The sequence below is a fragment of the Paramisgurnus dabryanus genome, chromosome 18 (genome assembly GCF_030506205.2).
Source record: "Paramisgurnus dabryanus chromosome 18, PD_genome_1.1, whole genome shotgun sequence".
NCBI lineage: Eukaryota > Metazoa > Chordata > Actinopteri > Cypriniformes > Cobitidae > Paramisgurnus > Paramisgurnus dabryanus.
In genome coordinates, this window is record NC_133354.1 from 14958536 (window position 1) to 14984074 (window position 25539).

Below are 25539 nucleotides of genomic sequence, written 5' to 3' on the forward strand. Positions count from 1 at the left end.
TTAATATTGAGAATAATGCGAGTTACTTTTCAGTTTAATTAATTCAATTAAAAATTAAATAATGTACTGAATTAAACTGAAGATATTAACATAGGTTTACGCACTCTGTGCGCCTGAGCGGGAACAGTTTGAGTCAGAAACGGAGATGGCAGGCCAGAGCTTGACATTTTTTGTGATTATAAAAAAACCTGCAAGGTCTGAAAGAGATCAAGCCTCAGCCAAGTAAGAAAAAGTAACGCAAAAGTAACTTAAAAGTAACATAAGCATTACTTTCCATGAAAAGTAACTAAGTAATACAATTAGTAACTTTTTGGGGGGAGTAACTTAATATTGTAATGTGTTACTTTTAAAAGTAACTTTTCCCAACACTGTTGAAAATAAGAAAAAACAATGAGTAAACAATACATAAAATGTCACGGGATATCCGTGGGAGTGACACGGAAAAGACATCTGTGCTCCCGTCACGAAAAAATGCTGAATTCCGTGACATGGACACGAATAAAGTGATCAAATTTTTTGTGACTATAACACGGATTTCAATGAGATCATGTTTTAATCGCTGGGTTTAAAATAACCCAGCATTTTTATCTGTCTGTCTTTCTACACATCTACCTAAATACCTACTTTAAGCTCTGTTAAAACTTCCTTAAACACTTTTTTGCCAGTGAGGTAAATATAATTTTTCCAGTCGAATTGAGTTTATTCGTCTTACCTCATTGGTAAATAGTGTTTAATATTTTGTTTTGATAGTCAGATTAAAAACAAACCCCAGATACCCAAATCTTATTAAATGTTAATGAACTAGAAAAAATGCTGAAATGATTGGACCATTCACTTTAATAGACAACAATCACATTTGAATCCTTCCTCTCTACATACATCGCCACCGAGAGACTCATGCCAGACTAATATAAGATGATTTCAGGAGTGTGGTGATACTATGTTGAATAATGGTTGAGGTCATTAACTAAAGTATGCTGAAAATAGACTGTCTGAAGCCAGAAATTCATACTAAGATCCAGACATAAATGGACCTCTACGAAAATGTTGAATTTTTATTGTTGTAGGGTTAAATGATGCAGTGTGCAAACCCTATCATCAAAGCTCGGCAGTCTTGAGAAGGCAGTATTCAAGTACTGCACAAATCGTGAATTTGAATAAAAATGACAGGAAAGAAGAACAACTAAAGCATGCTGTTGTCTGTCTGTCTGATCGTTTATGTGACAGGTAATGTGAGTTGCAGTGTAAGATATTCTGCAGCATTCAGAAGAGGGTTAACTGTGGAAATCAGGTGGAACTGAAAGACTGCAGTGTGGAAAATCTGCCGCAATCTCATTTCTCTCCTGATTGGATAAACACCTTGCCTGTGGCATCGTGACTTAAACGGGATGCAGGTCTCGGACACATTTTTTTAATTGGAATGCAGATGATGAAGTGATGTCGGTGTGTGCGATGATTGTATGTATGTGTGTTTCACGGTTTTCTGTTCTATTTTATTTTTTTACGTTCTTCAATAAAAATTGCATTATAGGTATCATCACCCAATGGGGATATTTTAGCTGCAAGTATTAACATAATATTAATTGTTCATAATTCTTTACTTAAACTAATAATAATAACAATATTTATTCATTCATAATATGTGCTGTGTATACCTGTACAGTATATGTTGTATTTAAGTTATGTTAATGATTTAAACCTATTATGTAAATGTTTGTGATCTCCATTTTCAACCAAACATTGCTGGTCCCCATACACGGATACACAGATCCGTAGTCCTCCCTCTGTGGGAATGATGCACCCCACCATCAGATACAGGTGTCGCTCGATTCCCTTCCCCCAATCTGAAGCAGATGTAACATCTCTGCAGCCATGAAGATAGTGCTTTTATCACAGGCATGATCAGATAGCCTATACTTACAGTACAATAAGATTGCACTAATAATCCACAATTACTATCAGATACGTATTTGTGCCAATCAGATCATACAATAATAACTAACTACGGCATGAGGCACTTGAGATGCCATACATTCGGCAATATGTAATTACGTACCATTGATTACACAAATGTACGATGACAAATATCACCCTTTGCGCTGCAACGCTTGCGTGTTGTTAGGTTCGATGTGCCGCTGCTTATATATTTGTCTTTTTGGAGCAGAAGAAGAAGAAAATCATCAAAGCCAGGTGGTTTTACTGTAAAGCAGTTAAGCTGCAGACATTTGGAATGCTGAAAAGAAAAAATAAGAAGCCAAAAAACTGACAATAACTGTAAAACTGTCAGACATGAGAGACGTTTCAGAAAGGCCTGTTTAACCGCACACTTCAGACTCCGGTAAAAGATCAGACATACGCTTCAGCAGCCAGTGAAGTTCCTCAGAATCGCACAGGCAGAAGACAGCGTGCTTGTCATTATCTTACAGAATATAAAGTATATATTGAAAAGTGCTGGCAGTTACAGCTGCGGCTCTGACTCGATAATGAGCGAGCCCATCCGGCAACCATGTGTGATCCAATTTTCTTATTTTTCCTGTGTTTTTGGTTCAAAGCCTATTTAGAAAAGGAAAGAAGCGCCCTGTAGCTGTTAAATGATGGCTTTGTGCTGGCTATTGCCACTGTGATGTTAAATTAGTATTTTGTACAGTAAATGTAGAAGCTACATTCATTCCTTATGTTATGATTAAAGCCGTGGTGGCGTTTCCACAAATAAGGTGTAAAACTTATGGTTCGTAATAAACCTTTAAAGAATCAGAAAACCTCAGGGGGGTCCATAAAAATATAACGAACTGTTTTATTTTCTGTTATTCTGTATGAGGCTTGTGATTTTGGTAGCCCCCGACCTGTTATCAAAATGTAAGACTTAGCATAAATTAAGTTATTACACAATAGGGGGTTGTTTGGGAGCAAATGCTGTTTTGTAGTTGGCGATTTCCTTGTACTCCACAATTTAAAAAGTATGTTCTTTGAATATTTCTTAAAATAATAAGTATAGGGTCTGTTCCAAAAAAAAAAAAAAAAAACAATACTGGTGTGCATCTTGAGACAAAACAATGGCACTGATATATGTTAAGATATGCCAATGCAAGGTGTTTTTAAATTAAAGTGACACTACAATTTTTGAAAATATGCTCATTTTCCAGCTTTCCTAGAGTTGATTTTTACCGTTTTGGAATCCATTCAGCTGATCTCTGGGTCTGGCGCTAGCACTTTTAGCATAGCTTAGCATAATCCAATGAATCTGATTAGACCATTAGCATTGATCTAAAAAATGACCAAAGAGTTGTGATATTTTTCCTATTTAAAACTTGATTCTACTGTAGTTACATTGTGTACTAAAGCCGACCGAAAATTAAAAGTTGCGATTTTCTAGGCCGATATGGAGCGCCTGAAGCGCCCAAAAATAGTCCCCTTGGTTACTTTCAATAGCAGGGGACTATTTTCAGGCGCTGGGTAATATCATAGTGCATGCTGCAGAAAAGTCCTTGATTATTACGCCAGAATGAGAGTATAGTTCCTAGTCATATCGGCCTAGAAAATCGCAACTTTTAGTACACAATGTTATTACAGAAGAGTCACATTTTAAATGGCGCAATGCTAATGGTCTAATCAGAATTAATGAATTATGCTAAGAGTGGTATAGCTAGACCCGGAGATCGGCTGAATGAATTCTAAAACATGAATTTATGTTTAAAACTTTTACTTTTCATGAAAAATTATTTTGTATAATAATGGTGCAGTTTCCCGGACAGGGTCTAGATTAATCCAGGACTAGACCTTAGTTATATTCGGACATTACAGTAGTTTTTACAAATATACTTTACAAAAAACAATAATGGTGTGATCTTGAGACAAAACAATAGCACTGATATATGTTAAAATATATGTTAGTGCAAGGTGTTTTAAATTAAGACAGCTCAAACATGCATTTTAGTATGGGACTAGGATAAGCTCTGTCAAGGAAACCGCCCCATTATAGTTTATCCAATGCTAAATATTTTACGAATTGGCTAATTCGTATGAATTCATACGACCACATCCGTATGTTTTTGTACGTTTGCCTTGACCCCTGTGATGTTTGGGTTAGGTGCGGGGTAAGTTTTTTTTTTCATGATAATCCTACGTTTTTGCACAATTAACTTCGCATGAATTCATGACTTAGCCATCTCGTAAAATATGTACGAATTCTCGTGAGATCAGGCTGGTTTATTTAACATATCTGATAGTTCTCACAACAAAACATACCATTTGTATTGCTTTTAAAGTAATAGTAATCCAAAGCATAGTGTATTTCTAGAATGACCTGCATGGTACAAAAATAAGCTGACCTGGTAATCGAATTCATGTCGAGAATAAATTTACTTGTTCAGTTGGTGGATGGGTTTCCCAGGCCGTTTCATTAATGTTTCAAAGACCTAAAGAAAAGCTGTAGGCTGGAATACTAACGTAAGCAGGGTGCTAATGCTCAAAAGTGAAGTAAATGTTTTGTTCTCCCTCAGGTTTTGTGTAATTAATGTTTAAAGCATCTCTTTGTTGTGTTTCGCAGTTTGTTCGCAGTACTCTCGAGGCGTGTTCGCCATCTTCGGCCTGTACGACAAGCGGTCGGTTCACACGCTAACGTCCTTCTGCGGCGCTCTGCACATCTCGCTCATCACTCCCAGTTTTCCCACAGAAGGCGAGACCCAGTTCGTCCTACAGCTGCGACCCTCGATACGAGGGGCTCTTCTCAGCCTACTAGACCACTACGACTGGAACAGATTCGTCTTCCTCTACGATACTGACCGAGGTAAGAAAAAAATTGAAAGAGCCAGAAACATACATGCTGTCATTAATGCACATATATTTTTTGTTATAGTAGGGTTTCATATTTGCCATAATATATGTGACTCAGTCTGTAAAAGTCATTTTTTTGTGATTTACTGGTTATTACATAAAATCGTCCTGTATAATGTAAAGAACATTGTGTGAAAATATAACCTTGATATTTTTGATATTGACTGAGTAAGATTGAAATCAAACTTTGATTGTTACTGGTCTCAAAATTTGATTGAGACTGGATTTCACAGACAGGGTGATGTGTAGCAAAAATAATATACATAAAATATATATGCACACACATATACAGTATATACATCATGCCTGCAGGTATTCTGCTTAAAGTACTTAAACCCTGGTGTAGGTGTAGGTTACTGGTTTCATAAAATACGAACAAACCAGTTGACAATGCTGGTTTGAGTATTGGAGCTTATTGGGTATACAATATAAATGCTGAAGTTGATTACCATCCACTATATTGAGAATGGGTTATGTGTCACATATGTCAATATAACTACTGTGTTTATTGGCTGTCTCATGCTGTCAGGTGACTAGGAATGATGAGCCACTTTGGATTTTACTTCCAGGAAGGCTGTTATTAAAAGAGAGGCTTATTCTCTTGAGACCAGAGCCAGGTCTTAAACTCACAGTTACACTAATGAGCGCTTTTGTTGGCTAGAATCAGAGCCACTCTCTTTCATTCTTGCCTATGTGTCTCTGTTGTCCTCTCCATCACTGTTTTATTTTTTCTTTCCTCTTGTTCTGCTGTGTTAGACTGAGACATTCCCAGGAGCCCCAGAGGAGTGGTTTGGCTTTAGGTCTGACACACTTCTGACGTCCTATGAAAGACTAGCACACTCTGTAAATAGCTTATAGCTGAATGCTCTATAAATAACAAACTCAAGATCATGTATGCGTCTGAAATACTCTGTTCTTGTCGTATCACTGTAATGTCTGACGTGTAAAGTTAGTGGTTGTTCTTCTTACATCTGCGCAATGCATATGCTTTTCCATCACATCCCATATGGCTCCATATTTGCAAAATATCCATATGGTGAATTAAATCAATTATTTTTGATTTTGTAGCAGCGTTAGAACGATCAAGATCTTTTTATTTTGTTTACCAGGTGTTTATACAGTAAGGGCTCACTTGGACACTTTAATAAAGCAATAAATCATCAGATGACTGACATTTTACCATGGTGTGTTTTATAGCAAGATGTGTGTGTGTGTGTGAAGCATGTGGCAGGTGAGACTTTGAAAAGTTTTGAATTGCGCTGAAGAAGTCTTTGTTAGCTATAAGTAATAACTTTGTAGCCTATAAAAATTGTACCGTGTTCAAATTTACTGTGTTCTCCTGTGAGGACGTATAACAAATTGTTCAGTTTGATGGTAATTAAATTCCATCACAAAAGGCCGCAAAGGACTTTACTTTTGTTACACGTCCCATTTGAATTTTATTCATGAATACAGTATATTCAACATTAGTTGTTTTCAAAATAGTTCTGCTCCCAAAACTGTCAAAAATCTGGAAAAATATTATAATTGCCACTTTAATGTTAAGTAAGGAATAATGTATAGGCAAGCAGGTTGGAGGTTGGTGTATCACAATGAAAGGGGCTTATTTTCGCAATAACAACCAGCTGACTGTACATTTTCCTGCTTATTACGTGGCTATTTAAAGTAAGGAACATAAAAAATGTATTTAAAACATTTTATTTGCTCATTTTTAACAAATGCAGACCTTTTGCAAGGAAAATCAGTTTACTTTCGGATTTAAAATAAGACGTTCAAATGTCATGAACACACTATTTGATTTAAAGGGACACTCTACTTTTTTTGGAAATAGGCTCATTTTCCAGCTCCCCTAGATTTAAACATTTGATTTTTACCATTCTGCAATCCATTCAGCCGATCTCCGGGTCTGGCTCTACCACTTTTAGCATAGCTAAGCACAATCCATTGAATCTGATTAGACCATTAGCATCGCACTAAAAAATAACCAGAGTTTTGATATTTTTCCTATTGAAAACTTGACTTTTCCATAGTTACATCATTGCACCTTCTGCAGCCATGTTACGGCAGCAAAGTCCTTTAGGAAATAGGAAAAATACCGAACCTCTTCGGTTATTTTTTAGCATGATGATAATGGTCTAATCAGATTCAATGGATTGTGCTAAGCTATGCTAAAAGTGGTAGCGCCAGACCCGGAGATCAGCTGAATGGATTCCAAAACGGTAAAAATCAAATGTTTAACTCTGGGGAGCTGGAAAATTTGTATATTTTCAAAAAAGTAGAGTGTCCCTTTAATCATTTGTAAATATAATGTAAAATATGTTATTAAAAAACATTCATAATTAATATTTTGTGTAATATTAAATTCTGATTTGAAACCTTCAATGAAAGTGTGTTTCAGCCATACTGACAATATGAGTAGTACATATTTTACATATGTGTTAGGGATATATATATATTTTTACTGTATGTGCCCTAGTGGTTGCCAGATAATACTTAATGTGAAAACACTGGTGTTGTCCTTATAGTTTTGGTGTGGACTGGATCAGACTCTGTCTGCCGTGAAGGCTTCTCCGAAGATACAATCTGAGCAATATGTGGACATGATAAATGGTTTAGTGCAAGAGGTTGGCACTTCACTGCATTTCTATAGTCTGTTCTCCAAACCCGTATCCCCCCTCCCCGACCCAACGCTGCTGCTTCCCCCTGCTGGATTGGATAAAAGATGAGGGGGAAGGGGAGAACAGGCTCTACAATTCTGGTTCTTGTTGGTTCCTGCACACACGTGGATATTAATATACACGCTGCACTTCAGGCTAAGAATTTATCAGCTATTAATCAGAGCTCTGGTCTCCACTTGTGGTGCGAATTATTATCAGCAAAGGCACTGATTTGAAATTAATGGCAGAAGAATTGGATATAAATGTGTTGGGATGTTACCGGTCGATACTGCGGGTGGGTGCAGATACTGAGAGTAGAGTATAGGGTTAGTGTATGATGGGTTTGTATCATGTGGGTGCTGTGCCTATTTGCTATTTCATTGACTGACTGCTTGTTTAACACATCAGCCTGTTAAGGTCCAGTTCAGCCATGCAGTGCTTTGATCTGTTCATTTATAGCTGCATATACAATACTAAAACATACAGTAACCAAAAGTTTGGAAACACCCATTATTTTTTATATTTTTACACATTTAAGGTGCCACTGAATAAAAAATTCTACCATTTATGGTAGAAACAGGTATATACTGTATATAAATGAAACCCAATTGAGCAATAAGGTTGCCAGATCAAGCACAGGTTAATCCACTAAATAGCAGATCCCGGTGTGGTACGTTGCCAAATTCTGATTGTGACCATAAGGGTCCATTTTACAGGGACATCTGCTCATCTTGGAGTCAAGTGGGCCGCAGAGGCTCTGAGTACCTATTTCAAACAGCTAGATTAACATATCCAACACCATCTCTGTCTGATTAGTACAAGCAGCACTGAGCCCAGCTAGAAATGCCCTAATGCGGCTCCTAAGCCCTTTCAGAGAGCTACGATCACACCTCAGAGAAGGTGACAAAAGGCACGTCTGTCTGACTTCTAATTTAGTCGACACTTTTGTCACTGCACGGTGATGGGTTCTGTGTTAGGGATGGAGGTGATTAGGTTCAGGCAAGCGAAAAAAAGACATATTTATCTGCTTCTCCATGTATCGGGAGCTCCCGTGGGGATCGAGGCCTAAAACGAGTTTGTCCGCATGAAAGGAGAAGAGGTTCGTATTAGCGAACTAAGAGATGGCTCGAAGGCTTGAAGTTGCAGATGAAGGAGTCCCCAACTGGTGCAGGAATGACTCACTGACAATGTCACAAATCACAATCTCTCGGAATTCACGGGTGGTCGAATGCTTTTTCGTTGCAGGATATGCGATACTGCAGGCCATCATGGAGAAGGCGGGGCAGAACGGATGGCAGGTCAGCGCCATATGCGTCGAGAACTTCAATGACGCCAATTACCGCCAGCTTCTCGAAGATCTGGACCGCAGACAGGAAAAGACGTTCGTGATCGACCTGGAGGCCGAGAGACTTAGTAACATGCTGGAGCAGGTGAGATTAAAAGATATAAAAGCAACCCGTTTTATTAAACAAATATGCACAACCTTGTATTCTTGAGGGATATGTAATGCCGACACATTAGACGAGCGAGCGTGTTTTTTATCTTTAACAAACTGCCCTCTTGATATTTCAGTGTGTTTGGTTTTGTAGCTGTCAAATATTTTAAGATATTCTAGTTGATGTTTGCTTTAATATCTCTTAAATAGCAGAGCAGTATGAGGACAGGCGGTCTGTTTGATTAGAAATAATTAAAAACAGCTTTCCTGACAGCTTACAGCTCTGTCATACATTCATAAGCTCATGGCGGTCGACAACTGTATTTGCTTTTAAGACTTTTTCTCATTGCATTGTCTTGTCTGCCTCCACAGATTGTGAGCGTTGGCAAGCACGTAAAGGGCTACCATTACATCATGGCAAATTTGGTGAGCTGAATTGAACCCCTTATCACGTTGGTTTTTCCTGTTAGCTCACCCCTTTTTTATATTTTGTTACTCCTGGCCTCTGTTTCTTTTGCCATCCCTTGCATTTTTTTCTTTCTTAATCCTCTCTTTTCTTTGAGCAAGATATGTCAATTTGAAAGACTAATTCATATTCCGGTCTGAGCTGCGGTGACAGTGTTTTAATGATGCTGCAGAGCTTTCTCTCTCTCGCTCGCTTGCTTGCACTCTCTCTCTCTTTTTCTCTCGCTCTCCTTGCTCACAGTGGCAAGTTGGATATGACTGTTTGCTGAAATTCTCTTATCATGGCGCTGCAATGCCAACTATTTTTTTATAAACTCTCTCTCTTTCTCCTTTGCTCTGCCAGGGTTTTAAGGACATCAATCTAGAACGTTTCATGCATGGGGGTGCCAATGTGACTGGCTTTCAGCTGGTGGACTTCAGCAATCCCATGGTTATTAAACTTATGCAGCGCTGGAACAAGCTGGACCAGCGAGAATACCCCGGCTCCGACATGCCTCCCAAGGTACAAAACCGGATCCGGTTGAGATCCAGCACTTCTTTAAACCAAAGCTATAGGAGCATAAATGCAACTGCCCATCTCAGCTCCCATTCAATTACACTGCAAAAAATGACTCTCTTACTTAGTATTTTTGTATTGTTTTCAGTAGAAATATCTAAAGGTTCTTAAAATAAGAATGTATGAAATGTATTTTCTTGATGAGCAAAATGACCTAAGAAAATGAGTCTTTAGACAAACATGATACAATTTAAGTGAATATGTGCTTAAAACAAGCAAAAATATCTGCCAATAAGGTGAGAAAAAATTTCTTGAATTAAGTGTTTAAGAAAAAAAAATCTTATTTCAAGATTTTTTTTCTCACCCCATTGGCAGATATTTTTGCTAGTTTTAAGCAAAAATTCACTTAAATTGTATCATTTTTGTCTAAAAATGGAAATTTTTTCTTAGGTTATTTTGCTCATCAAGAAAATACATCTTGATTTAAGAACTTTTAGGAATTTCTACTGTAAACAGGACCAAAATGCCAAGTAAAAAAGTCATTTTTGTAGTGTACACTGCAAAAAAATGATTTTCAAGAAAACATTTTCTTAGTATTTTTGTCTTGTTTTCAGTAAAAATATCTAAAAATTCTTAAATTAAGATGATTTTTCTTGATGAGCCAAACGACCCAAGAAAATAAGTCTAGTTTTTGGAACCAAAATATCAAATTAAAGTGATTTTGTGCATAAAACAAGCAAAAAAATCTGCCAATGGGGTAAGCAGTTTTTTCTTGAATTTTTCTTGAATTTACTGTTTAAGAAAAAGGTTAAAGATTTTTTTTCTTACCCCATTGGCAGATTTTTTTCTGCCAATGTGATTTTTCTGCCAATGTGATGATTTTTTATTCACAAAATCACTTACATTTGATATTTTTGCTCTTAAAACTAGACTTATATTCTTGGGTAGTTTTGCTCATCAAGAAAAAGCATCTTAATTTAAGAATTTTTACATATTTTTACTGAAAACAAGACAAAAATACTAAGAATTTTTTTTACAAATGATTTATCTGTTAGCTTCATTCATTTTTAAAAATTCATGTGCCCTCATAATCTTTAATCAAAAATGCAAATCTCCTCCCCTCCTAAAAACGATCTCTATTTACTTCCGGTCATAATGTATGGCAGTTGGGCGGGGTCCGGGAGAATATCGCTGCGATTAGCAATTAGCAACACGACTCAACATCAAACAATCCAATCAGATCTCGATGGACAAATTCAAATCCAGCCCTGCCTTATTTCATTTCAGAGGCCGGTTTTACTCGGATACACGTCACCACGGGAAAAATTAGTCAATTGATACTTCCGTTTCATTACGACTTTAAATCTTTTAAAGTTTTGAAATTAAACAAAGCTGAGTGGCGTGATAAGATGTTTGCAAGTTCTAGCGTCTCCCGCTGATTGACGGGTGGGCGGGGTTTTCTGGGGGAAGTGCCCATATAAAGAAGTGATACGTATAGAAAACCCCAGAAACGTCAGTTGGACCTGTAATCGAAAAAACTTTCCGAAACTTGTACGAACCCTGGCGAAGTGCATTCGGCACAAAAATACTCTGTAACATGTCCAACTGCTTTTTTGACACTTTGCCTACGTTTAGCATGAGGAAAAAACTCTATAACTGTGTTTATAAGTCAGAATTCTTGAAATACCATTGAACAACCCCTTTAAGAAAAATTGTTAAGATTGTCAAGACTTATTTTCTTGGGTTGTTTTGCTCATCAAAAAAGCATCTTAATTTAAGAATTTTTTTGATTTTTTTTACTGAAAACAACACAAAAATACGAAGAAAACATTTTCTTGAAAATTTTTTTTTGCAGTGTGCATCCATTGGTGGGGATGTGAATCTGTGAAACTAAGTCAACACTTACATTATAATTGGCCGTTTCATTTATCCATGTCTCAGCAGACAGATCCTGCTAGTGATTTGATATGCCCGTTGAAGGGTTTTTTGTTGATCCGTCTTTACTGAGGCTGACTTTCCCTGTGGGACTAATGAGGATGACATTCTTTGGAGGGCGGTGCTATTGATCCCTGCCTGGTGATGTGCTGTGGCAACGGAGCTCCCTTTGGCATGGCCTGAGGGGACATTACTTTAACAAACGACTGCTCCTCACTGCACACCGCTGAATGCCGGGGTTAGCAATATCAGGGGTGCAGCATGACATAGATGGACTAGCAAGAGTTTCTGCTGTGGTCCAATCATCACTTTGACAAGCAGATCTATAGCTGTATCTTTCACAAGCAAATGTATAGACAATCCAAATATCCTGTGCTTTACACACTTTTTACATCTGCTGTGAACGCCGTTATCTATAAGTCATTTTCACACCACAGCATTACAGAGACCCTAAAACCTCATAAAATCTATGAGCTTTTAGCCTTTCTGTGGCCTTTCACTGATGCTATTTTCCAACTCCCAGAGGTGCTGCCTTCTTAGATCTCCTCCTGTCCTCCAGTGAGTAATCCTTGTGTTTTAGGAGAGCAGGGGTATTGGGAAGTATACAGGATATTAGAGAGAGTGATTAAACTCCTGCTAATGTAATACTTCCTATCTGTCCTGCGGGAGTCAGTAAACTGACAGCATCTTTAAAAATTAACCTTGGTTCACAACATTGTGGCTAAATATAAATGCATTGCCTTGAAGGAATCTTTCAGTTAAAATTAACGTTCTCACTTATCCTTATGCATTACAGTAATGTTTAAAACATTCATGCAGTGTACTTTGTCTTGGTATTAAGGACAGACCAAAAATAATTGATCTTATTAATCTTAATACGCTATATGTCGAACGCCACGTGACCAAACCGGAAAACTGGGATGATCGCTTCCGGTTGCCTGTATGTGCTATCGTAGCTTTTTATTGTTATTCGTAATGTTATTATCTTATTATTATTATCTGAATGTATCGGAGAAGAAAATCTCTTTCTTTTTTGTCAAAAGCTATTAAGTATAAAAATGTTAATATATTTTCTTTTACTTAGGTTTAAGATGTTAATGAGTATATCTACTCAGTTATTTTCATCTTTGATAGCTCCTAAAGGCTTCATGTATGAAAACAGCACCATGTCAGCATAGAGCATACAGAACCGGAAGCGGCCGACCCAGTTTTCCGGTTTGGTCACGTGACGTTCGACATATAGCGTATTGTATCAACAGAAGTCAGTACTCGAAAACCGAATCAGCCCGATTTGTTTTTCCCTTAAATCTTAATCTCACTTTCTCATATCGTCTCTTGTTCCCTGTCTGGCATATTTTAGCCAAGGGGTCTTTCTGTGGTTTCTGTATTTGCTTTGTATCAGTACAAAAAGTCCCAGCACTTGCCCCACAGATCTGTCAATAGAACTCCAAATATCATCTCACAGCACTGTCAGAGTGGCCTCTTTCAACCGTCAACCATCAAACTTACAGGGTACCATGGGAACACAGCAGGAGGAGTTTTCTTTTTTCGGTTGAAGGAGTATGTGTATGTAGCTCGGGTAACTTCTATCAGCTCGCCCTGATGACATAAACCACATTATTTTCTATAAAATAAGAAAGCGCAAGAACAGGTGAACAACAAGGTCATAAAATATCAGGACACTAAAGCACCCTCGTGTGCGCCGAGCTGTAGTTTCTTCCTTTGTAAAAATACTGTCTTGCCTGCAGTGATTCATCCCTTGCCGGTTTATCTCAGCAAGGCAGAGAAAGAAAGCACAAGCCACTTAATGGTGCAATCAGGACAGCCGCTGATAGAAGAAGACCGACCCACCCACAATCCCCCACCCTCCCGCCAGTGGCTGAACAGGAAACACGTTACAGCTAGTGTGTCAGACCTCGCTGATTTCACATATGCTGCCTGCTTCTAATATGTGCAATGACAAGAGTTTCTCCTCAACGCACCGCTGCTTTCCTCTTTTCTTGTGTTCTGTTTGGTCCTTGCTTTCAGGCAACCATGACTAGGTTTTTCCCATGATGCAACTGTCCTCTGCAGCAAAACAAAGACCAACGGGTGAACGATTCTATCTGGTTACACCTGAAATCTTTTTTTTAGATTTAAAATTTTGTTCATAATCACGACATGACACGTGTCATAAACATGATAGAGATTTTATGCACATTTATGACAACTGCTCAATTATGTCATTTTAATGCAAATATGACATTGTTTGAAATGTCCTTGTTCTGTCAACTATGATCTTTAAGTGACACTCTGTTTCTGCAGTACACCTCTGCCCTGACGTACGATGGCGTAATGGTGATGGCAGAAGCCTTCCGGAACCTCCGCAGGCAGAAGGTAGACATCTCCCGCAGGGGCAACGCCGGAGACTGCCTGGCCAACCCCGCGGCACCCTGGAACCAGGGCATCGACATGGAGCGCACGCTTAAACAGGTTACATTCACAGAGAAGCAAACGCAGGCTTTTTCAGAGACAGAAGAGAAAGAGGCAGACTTTATATGGTTTAGATATGAGGAAGACAGACAGCTGTTATAAACACCGAATAGAAAAAGCAAGCTAGGCAGGTGAAAAAGAGTAATCGCAGAAAAATGCCCAAATCTAAATTGACTGAAGGTGGAAAATGAAAGGGAAATAAAAAGAGACTGTAAGAATTGAGAGACAATGCAAGATAAAAAGATGCTTTTATCCAAAGTGAATACATTTTTATCAGTACAATATGTGTGTTTCCCGGGTTCAAACCCCTGACCTTGTGCGCTGCTAACGCAGTTCTCTACCACTGAGCTACACTTTGAGTTTTTAAGTACTATCACAGTAAGCCAACCTTCATAAATTTTGCCATAGTACAGCAGCTTTATATATATGTGCACACAGATAATGTGAACTATAAAGATGAATTTGGCTCTTCCGTGTTTAACATTCTCTGTCGCTCCAGGGTGAACTCACAAGCCTTTTATATTCAGCATCTATACTTACAGTCAGTGCAGTGAACTCAGTATCGTCATTTCTGATTCATCTCTATTTTCTGCAGACCCCCAGGCTGTTTTAAATGGGGGGGAGGCAGACCCCAGTTTGATAAATGCTGGTGTACAGTAGCGCTTCTGGAAGAAAGTGATTGTAAAAGAGTGAAGAAAGGAAGCAGATGGAGGTACATGAAAGCAGTCGTATAAACTGTAATTACTTTGTTTATCACTGTATTCCAGGTGCGCCTCCAGGGATTAACAGGAAATGTTCAATTCGACCACTACGGCCGCCGGGTCAACTACACTATGGATGTTTTCGAATTAAAAAGCAACGGGCCTAGAAGAGTAAGATGTCATTTTGTTCCTCTGTTCATTTGACCAAATTTGTAGTTATTGCAGTTTACACGTGCAGTATGGCCGACTAAAAGGTTTATCAGGGTGTTCGCAATTTGTCGGATTCTGAGGAAGCGTAATCGTGCTTCGCTCTCGTCTCCCGGCATCTGTCGAGTGTCATTTCTGTCTAATTTCTCGTCTTTCTCTGTGTGCCTAACGCTGTGTGCTTCATTTGATGCAGCTGTTTCTGCGGGAACAATCCCAGGAGCCCCCGATGAGTCCTTTTTATTTTTAGTCAGCGGTTTTCTTTTTGGAAAAATGTCTGTTATTTGACTTTATGCGCATAAAACAGAAATCCTGTTTTATCTGCGTTATAAACTGGTACAGTATGAATTTATTAACATTGACGTAAATCAAGGAAAATGATTTTCATGGAAACTGTAATTACTTCTACTCTGGCGTCAAATCGCCCACACAATATTTCCGGTGAGACGGCGTTTTCTGTTTCCTGCCCACGTTGGCTGGTGAAAAGAGTGGGCAATCTGACAAGCGGGCTTTGACCGCTTCGCCCCGGTGGGGATGTGTAAAATTTAAATGAAGTGAATCTGTTCTTTATATTACATTTAAAGAGCACCGTCTTTATGAGATTTTCCTCTATAATAGTTTGTTCAGAGTTTTAGCCTTCACCATTAATTTATACAGCATGATCAAACTTGTTCTGTTCACTGTTTCAAATGCAAAAGAGAAAACAAATGTGGACCCGCACGGTCGAGGGATTTTAGCTGCAGAGGTATGTACGTGCCATAAAGCCCCATGTCACACACCTTCTTCTGAAGTTATGGGAACCCTCCTGCCTCTGGCGTGCTTTATGGAGTGTGGCGGCTCTTGGCAGCTGTTGAGCAGTGCACCAGGGGAAGAATGATGTGAAGAGCAGGATGAGGGCAGCATAGGAGGGAGCCGCCAGGGTTTGGCTCTCATTTATCAGCCGCTCGTGAGTCCTGCTTTAGGCGGGTACTGGAGCCCAGCTTTGCTTTTGGTATTTTATCTGGGTCTCGTAAGGGCATGGGCACAAACCGTTGCTTGGGTTTTCCTTCTGTCTGTCAGATTTTCATCCTAGGGCAAAATGTTGCACACGGCGACATCATTTTCGAAGCCACATTTATGCACGAAAAACTACTTTTAGATTTTCCATTTACTGAAACAGTGAATGGTCCAATGAATTTGCTTGTATAAAGATTTTTAGGCCGGACATGTTTTTAAATTACTTGTTTATTTCTTAATGCCATTTCAGCATCTATGACTATATTCGTGGTTAATCTATAAACAAATTAATTTACACAAGCTGATCTACAGTATACAAGTTGGGGTAAAGGCAATTTTGACATCTCCAATTCACCGAACCTGCATGTCTCTGTGGGAAGAAACTGGAGTACCCAGAGTAAACCCATTCTGAGACAGGGAAAACATGCAAGCCAAGGCTCGAACCCATGACCTTCTTGCTGTGTGGCCGAAAAGGACCAATTAAAGTTTTTTAAATACCCTAGTTCAGTGATGTCACAACATGAGCAGTGATTTATTTGCTGTCCCATGACATTTTGTGTTATGGGTTTGGATATTCACTTCTTCTGAACGGACAAAAATTGTTGTATAGCTAAATGAGTCATCAACATTTTCACTCCGTTTTTCACAAAGGGAAACGCTGCCAATTTTAAGTATAAATGCTTAAGGTAATTAAGTCTACTTTTAGGAGTACACTACTATAAATGGCTTTAAGGCTAATAGACATCCACTTAAAGCCACAAAAATCCCATTTTGATTTCATGGGGTCTTTGAACTAACTACATTTAAAGAGGTTTGTTTAAAAATCTAAAATGTCTTACTGTATATTCAGGCTACTTACTCTAAAAGCAAGTCGGGATAGTTCACCCAAAAATGAAAATAATGTCATTAATGACTCACCCTCATGTCGTTCCAAACTCAGAAGACCTCCGTTCATCTTTGGAGCACAGTTTAATATTTTTATATTTAGTCTGAGAGCTTGTTGACCCTTCATCTACGTACGGTATACTGTCCATGTAAAGAAAGGTAATAAAACATCATCAAAGTAGTCCATGTGACATCAGTGGGTCAGTTAGACCTTGTTGAAGCATCAAAAATACATTTAGGTCCAAAAATACCAAAATTACGACTTTATTCAGCATTTTGAAGTGCATGCGCGAGACTAAAGTCACATGACTGCAGTGACGTGGATGACGTGTTATCTGGTGCGCCCCAGCTGTTTTTTTTTGTGCGCCCAGGCTTTGTTTACAATCTGAGGAAGATGCACGCTGTAAGTTTGAAAAAAAAACTTTGCAAACATGTCTGAGGATAACAAGTCATCTGCGTCTTTGCAGTCACATGACTTTAGTCTCGTGCATGCGTTTCACAACAGACGCGGAAGAGAAGACTGAATGAATGGTGAATAAAGTCATAATTTTTGTTATTTTTGGACCAAAATGTATTTCCGATGCTTTAACATATTCTAACTGACCCACTGATGTCACACGGACTACTTTGATGATGTTTTTATTACCTTTCTGGACATGGACAGTATACGGTACCTTGATTTTCAATGAATGGTCAACAAGCCTCAGACTAAATGTAAAACATCTTAAACTGTGTTCAGAGGATGAATGGAGGTCTTACGAGTTTGGAACGACATGAGGGTGATTCATTAATGACATTATTTTCATTTTTGGGAGAACTATCTCTTGAATAATTAAGCTTGTCAGGTTTTTAAGAATGTTTAGGTATTTTGTCCAAAAAACACAAAGCCATTTTAGCCGTCTTACATAAAATATGTATGCACATTAAGACACTCTTACTGGCAGGCTTGCATGTATCTCTCTGTCCCTCTGTCTCTCTCTGTTAGGGCTGGAATCAGATTTTTCCCTTTTATCTTCCAGATCGGCTATTGGAACGATGCTGATAAGCTGGTTCTGACCCAGGATCAAGCCTTGCTTCCCAATGAAACTTCTGGCATGGAGAACCGAACCGTTATCGTGACGACTATTATGGTAAGTAGCAGAATTGTTTGATTTTTTTACATTTTGTCCTTCATCTGAAAGCTTCCTTGTACCAAGAGCTCTTTTCATATGTGTGGTAAAAATAAACATCCGCCAGTGGCACTGAATCCTTCATAATGTGCTCACGCACAGATTTAGATCTGCAAGCGCTGCAGAATTCCCAGTTGAACCGTGCCGTTTATCAAAACACTCTTTCTGTGTGATCTGTCAATCATTCTGCTGTCCATTCAGATAACCAAAATGTTTTTACATGCTCCAAATAGCTTTTTCGAAAAAGTCCTGTGTAAATGTTCTCTCCTCTGTGTGTGTGTGTGTGTCTTGTGCTTTTCGTACATGCTGTCAATCAGTAAAACATGCTGGATTGTGTGCTTTAATTTTGTTTGTTCATTTTGTTGATTGTAAATTCTTGCCACTGCATGAATGAGATATTTCTGTATTTTGCATTTCAATGGATCGTAATGAGAATATTCTCAATATATAGGGTGTTATTGGACTATTATGTTTGGGCATATTTGGTTAAAGGTTTTAGAGTGTTGCACCTCAAGCCAAATCCTCCTCTTTTCAGCCCCTGATGAGGAATCCTATTTTAAGAAACTGAGACGATGATGGATTCGATGGAGGTGAAATGAAACACGGACACAAAGAGACAATCAGAAACTCTGAATTCTCCATGAAAGCAGCATAGACATGCAAGCAGAAACGCTGAACATATTTCCTTAGCCAAAACCAATGTGAACTCAAGCATGGAGGAAAAACGAGCTCAACTAGACAACTCAATCATGGAGAAAAGCTGCAGTCATGCTGGAATTTGGAAAACCGAATGGAAACCAAAGGAAGTCTTTATTTTACATTTGTGTCACGTGTATGGAAACAGAAGGACAGGGTTTTATATCATTCCAGTTTTGGGCTGCTTGCCATTCTGAAATATAGCATACTGTATAAAGTCATCATTCTTGTCCATTATGCATTCATCTTTTGGATATTCATTAGATCATTTTCTTTGAGGTTTGAAGTCATGAGTGAGTTTTTTTAGCAAGAACATCATTTTGCATGCCTGCCTATATACATACAGTACCACCCAAGGCATGTCGTGAGAATACAGATCATCCACCGCTTGAAGCTTTACATGCTGCTGGGGCTTTTTCAATTTTTACCTGTAGAAAACCACTGCCCAGGAACAACGCTCCCCTGTTATTGTAAAAAAAGATTGAAGGGGACGGCTGCATTCTCATACATCAAACAAATTTGAGATGAAACGAATCTTCCTCTGACATTCGTGCAGAGCTTTCTATTTGCTGTGTGTGAAATATTTAATTCTCTCTACTGGGCTTCCTGCCTTTCATCATTTTAGGCTAGCCATATGGCTTAGAAAATATTTGTCAAAGGGGTGTGCGGGTTTTCTGGATGTTTATGTACATTTTCATTGCAAGTACATTTTATGCTGTAGGACACCTGTGATGTATTTTTCACAAAACGCAATACTGTGAGCTGAAATTGACTGGTTGTGTTTTGTGGTGTGGTTTTATCTATCAGAAATATATTCTCTTTTTATGTGACTGTACTCGCATATGTTTTGAGCTAATGTCAGATTTTCAATAGCATATGTTTAAAGACATCCAATTATGGTCCCTAATTTTATGGGTCAGTTACTTTGCTGTGTTAAATGTATATGATATACAGCTCTTATAGACAAAGGATGTATTGTGTGCTTTGTATGGTATTTATTGTGTCATATATTTGATCTCACGCACCCTTTTTAAACTTTAAAGCATTTAGGTGTAATTGAAAATCTTTGAAATTGTTGTCTGTTTTTAGACGTGTTTGAGAATATTGACTCGTGTTATTTGAAAAGCAATATCTTATTATTGTTTGGTTGTTCATTTTACAATCATAGATATCTGACTTTTCATTTGCAAATAAATCAGCAACATGCAAACATAATGAGTGTAATTATCTTTAATATCTTTTCAAATACAGCTTTATTTATACAATGCAATTTGCAATTCGCAACACATTACATTTTAAATACAGATTGTCCAATTAATGTTTCCTGAGTGGATTCAATTAAACAGCATGGCTGCATTTCCAACTAGACAATTATTTTCATTCTGTTACTGTTATTGTATAACCGCACTGACAAGCTACCAAACTGTAACGCGTAAAACATTTATTATGCTTTGACCGCTTTCCCATTGAAACCCTTTTGTGGTCTTGTTCGTTCAGGAAGGGCCGTACGTGATGCTCAAGAAGAACTGGGAAATGTTCGAGGGAAATGAACAGTTTGAGGGATACTGCGTGGACCTGGCATCCGAAATCGCCAAACATATCGGCATCAAATACAAGATCTCCATCGTGCCAGATGGAAAGTACGGAGCTCGGGACGCAGAGACAAAGATCTGGAACGGGATGGTTGGGGAGCTGGTGTACGGGGTAAATAATATTGAACTTACTTTTCATAGGCACCAGGTTTTTTTATCGGGATACGTAAGCTTCTTTACTATTTCAACATGGCTTGGTGTGAATTTGAGCTTTTAGGACTGACGTTTCACACAGGCCAAGGTTAAGCACCTCTGAAGCCCCCAAAAAAGAAAACAGTCGACCAGAGGCTGATGTTTATTAATGAATTCAGCATACAGCCGGCGCTTGTCATCTTGCGGACTTTTGCTGAGCACTGGAATACTGCAAGTTTTTATTTTTCCTGAAAGTGCTGGGCAGTTATGAGAAACTTTAATTTCTTTTTTGGATTAGTCTTGCACGGCCCTGGCGAGGTATAAAGTGTCACTAAGTCACCAGCCATAATCTAGTTTTTTGGATTTGCCAGCAGCACAACTTGCATCCAGACTTCAGAGACTCAGTGTTTTCTGTCTTGTGCTGTAAGCATCTTTTCTCACACTGATTAGTTTATCCCACTCCACCAAATTTCACTATTAAGCCTTTTGGATTAAATCCTTGGACTTTTAGGTGTTAATATGCAAATCCTTGTTCAATTAAAGTTGTAAAATATAATGTTAGGAGAGGTGGAAGTCAGCGAATGATTCTTTATTTTCTTTGTTGTTTTCCGTTTTTGGTTTTTGATATGTACCCTCGAATCAGTTTAACCAGTTGTATTGTTTAAACATTATTCAATGTTTTGTTTCAACAAAATTGTTCTAGTACTTTTTTATTTTTGTTCAATACCCTTTAAAAAGACCCTAATATGTACCATTCAGGCAGGGTTGCCAAGTCTGAGGTTTTCCTGCAGAATTAGGATACTTTAATACCGTTGCCGCAGGCTGTTTTTCACGTCTGCAGGTTGAAGCAACCCCAATAATGTAATAAATAGCACTGGTAATGCAAATTTTTGCAGATTCACCCTGCCAAAAATGCAGATTTTACCCCCAGATCGCGATTTTTACCAGAGAACCCCCATCGAAGCGCGAATGGCTGATTTTGAGTAGCATTTGTGCGGGTTTTGTTGTGAAATGTACCTTGATACCTGTTTGTACCTTTTATGTACTAATATGTAACATTTATATTAGGGCTGTCAAAAATAATTGTAATCACATAAAAAATGAAAGTTTTTTGTATATTTGTGTGTGTGCACTGTAATTTCTTATATATAAATACACACACATTAATGTTTGTATTTAAGAAACATTTACATGTAGAGAGAGAGAGAGAGAGATTTTATATTATAAATGTAAATAAAAATATACCTAAATAACATTTTTATTAAATTCATACATATACTGTATGTGTGTATTTATATATACACACAGTTCACACACACATAAATTCTGCAAACACAAACTTTTATTTTGTATGTGATTAATTGCAATTAATCTTTTGACAGCTGTAATTTAGATACAAAAGTGTACTTTCTGAACGGGTACCATCCCATTGACAGCTTTTCTACCTTTATTTCTAGAAATGTACTTACAATGTCTACTTATTTTCTATTTATATAGGTAGGGAGTACAAATATTGTATTTATTTGTAACTTCTTAATTTGACAGCAGATACAAATAGAACTATAAAATACACTACTTACACTTGTATATGTGACCCTGTCTGTTAGATCCAGGCTTAAGTCTCATAATTTAAGCATGGATATATTTATTAAAATAAAATACATGAAAAGAAATAAACACATGCAGATTTATTGTTTACAATGCCTACATTTCTTTCCAGAAAGCGGAAATCGCTGTGGCCCCATTGACTATAACTCTGGTCCGGGAGGAGGTCATTGACTTTTCTAAGCCCTTCATGAGCTTGGGCATCTCTATCATGATCAAGAAACCTCAAAAGTCCAAGCCGGGCGTCTTCTCCTTCCTGGACCCGCTGGCCTACGAGATTTGGATGTGCATTGTGTTCGCCTACATCGGCGTGAGCGTGGTGCTCTTCCTAGTCAGCCGCTTCAGCCCGTACGAGTGGCACACCGAAGAGCCCGAGGAGGGCACTGACGGTCCGCCTAGCGACCAGCCCCCCAACGAGTTTGGGATCTTCAACAGTCTCTGGTTTTCCCTTGGAGCCTTCATGCAGCAGGGTTGTGACATTTCGCCCAGGTCAGTAACTCAAAGCGCTGTTTTAAATGACGTCTGCGAACTTGAAAAGGCTGATTGTTGGGGAAAATACATTTGACGTTATTGACCACAAGTAATCTCAGACAAATGCGGTTATTACTGATACCTGAAATAGAGTCCTTTGTGTAGTTTCCATAGCGATTTGATGACGGGTTTCAAAGTTTGAATGAAAGAACAGACAGAAGCACAGCAAGCTTGGCTGTATTCAGTAAAAAATTGCATTAGCAGTCCATGTTTATTTATTGTGCCTGCTTTGGGTGGGGTGAACGGTGAATCAAACTGATTTGATGATATTTCATATATGTCAGTATATAGCAAGTGATAATATGTTTTACTTTGCATTAAATCAAATCTCCAAGCATATAGTTAAATAGCATGTTTGTCTCACCTATGCTTCACTGTTCATTTTCAAAAGTGTAGCTTCTGTCCTGGATGCTGATTGGTCCAAACGACATCACAGCTGTGCAAAAATACATGATATTGTAATCGCTAGGACTTATTCACCATATCACTGCGCAGCACCCATACTGGATCATTTTCTTCATAGCATAACAATGGGGAAGAATATGAAGAGTTTGGTTACAAAATGCAATAAATCCATTTTGACTAATTTCTGTAAAAATGTGTTTTTTATGCCAAGAAAGTGACAAGATAAAAAACACTATTTTTGTTACAAACTTTCACATAGCATCTTTAGGTTATAAAAACATTGTAAATTCAAATACATAATTTGATTTTAAAAGATTTATTATAAAAGCTGATTATTATTTCCACAAAATGCAATGCATCCTTAAGTTTTTTTTTTTTTTGCTATTACTCTACTTGATCAATATATAAATGTGCATTCATCTTTGCCATGTTATATTCATTTAGTTGACTAGTGGTATACAGTGATTAAAAAAAAACATTAATGGCATTAATCAAAACACTTACTTTGTCATATTAAGAATACTGTCATCCTTGGGACGTCGTCGCTTAATTTTTTGTGACAGCGATCAGCTGTAAAATGTTTTGGTCCTGCTCGATTTTCCTTGACTTCAAGTAAAATACGGAAAGTTTTTCATAAGATCCCCTGAGATCAATGTGTTAGCATGACAGAAGCTTGATGCTGTGGTTTGAGAACAAGCAACAGCCGGCATTTTTCCGTCTTCCGAGTGCCTCTCACATAAATTATTTGATTTTGATGGCTTACTATTCTTCCCCGCCATAAAAAAACACCACAGGTTTATCAATGTCATCAAAAGTATTATTTTGTTTTTGTTTGTTTGGTGATCACGAAGTACAAAGTATATGAGGAAAGCTAGGATTTTGTGTGTATTCATCGTGCCGCCATTGTTGTTTACAACGTGTGGAATGGTGCGCTGTGATTTGTTGAGCGGATTTATTGCATTCTGCAGTGAACATGACTGCCGTTTATCTCGTTTTGGGAAAAAAAGGAGAAAAGATGACAAAATAACACGGCTGAAATTGGTTTTGTGTAAAATTTAGAAGTTACTTTTTAATACTGACCTGATACATACTGATTTTGGCAGTAACTATGATAAAATTGTGTTTATCGCGTTTTGGAACCAAACTCTATATCTTACAAGGGAGAAAGGTGAAATAAAATAACGCATTTGTCGGGATAGAAATAGAAATAGGAAAGCAAAAATATTTTTATTACATTTAATAGGGATGCACCAATGTATATATTAGCCGATAATTGGTATCGCCAGATCAAGCATATTATCCCCACTATTGGACATCAGCCGATTGCCAAAAATGCATAATCATGTGTTTCATAACATAATAATTTGAAACAAGAAGTCAAAAACTAACGGTACCGGCAGATGTCATTATAAGTAATCGAATATCAGTTTCGGCACAGACATGTGGTATCGGTGCATCCCTAATATAAACTTTATTAAATTTACTCTACATGCTTATTATTAAAAGGATTAGTCAATTTTCTTAAAAATAAATAATTTACTCACCACCATGTCATCCAAAATGTTGATGTCTTTCTTTGTTCAGTCGAGGAGAAATTATGTTTTTGAGGAAAACATTGCAGGATTTTTCTCATTTTAATAGACTTTAATGGACCCCAACACTTAATACTTAACTCAACACTTAACAGTTTTTGTCAAGGGAGTTTCAAAGGACTCTAAACGATCCCAAACGAGGCATAAGGGTCTCTTATCTAGCGAAACGATTGTCATTTTTAAACCACAACTTCTCGTCTAGGTCTGGTCCTGAAAAGCGCCAGTGCGACCTCACGTAAATGCGTAGTGACGTAGAGAGGTCACGTGTTACATATATGAAACGCACATTTTCGGACCATTTTAAACAATAAACTGACACAAAGACATTAATTAGTATCATTCCAATTACAACAATGTCGGAACGGTCCTCTTTCTCCAGACTTGTAAACACTGAGGCGTAGTTTTGGGTTCGTCCTCTGTGACCTCTTTGACGTCATGACGTATTGCGCGAGGTCGCGCTGGCGCATCACAGGACCGAATCTAGACGAGAAGTTGTGGTTTAAAAGTGCATATTTTTTATTTTTCTTGTCAAAAATTACAATCGTTTCACTAGATAAGACCCTTATGCCTCAATTGGGATCGTTTAGAGTCCTTTGAAACTCTGTTGAAAAAAACTGTTAAGTGTTGAGTTAAGTGTTAAGTGTTGGGCTCTATTAAAGTCCATTAAAATGAGAAAAATCCTGCAATGTTTTCCACAAAAAACATAATTTCTTCTCGACTGAACAAAGAAAGACATCA

At 37.9% G+C, this 25539-nt stretch overlaps 1 protein-coding gene across 7 annotated transcripts in view; it reads left to right on the plus strand.

Annotated features, from left to right (window-relative positions):
* gria4b (glutamate receptor, ionotropic, AMPA 4b) overlaps window positions 1-25539 on the plus strand; it is an 87772-nt gene that overhangs the window by 44074 nt on the left and 18159 nt on the right. For 6 of the 7 annotated variants that reach the window (XR_010544098.1, XM_065286853.1, XM_065286854.1 and 3 more), the window contains exons 3-11: window positions 4547-4786; window positions 8736-8920; window positions 9298-9351; window positions 9734-9892; window positions 14126-14293; window positions 15061-15165; window positions 18099-18209; window positions 20442-20648; window positions 22389-22762. Coding sequence is in view for 6 of the 7 variants with exons in the window: in XM_065286853.1 (XP_065142925.1) it covers window positions 4547-4786; window positions 8736-8920; window positions 9298-9351; window positions 9734-9892; window positions 14126-14293; window positions 15061-15165; window positions 18099-18209; window positions 20442-20648; window positions 22389-22762 (1603 nt within the window). In the remaining variant the exon portion in view is untranslated. Of the gene's footprint in view, window positions 1-4546; window positions 4787-8735; window positions 8921-9297; window positions 9352-9733; window positions 9893-14125; window positions 14294-15060; window positions 15166-18098; window positions 18210-18783; window positions 20160-20441; window positions 20649-22388; window positions 22763-25539 lie in introns of those variants that run through there. The other variant, XM_065286860.1, reaches the window with a different exon arrangement.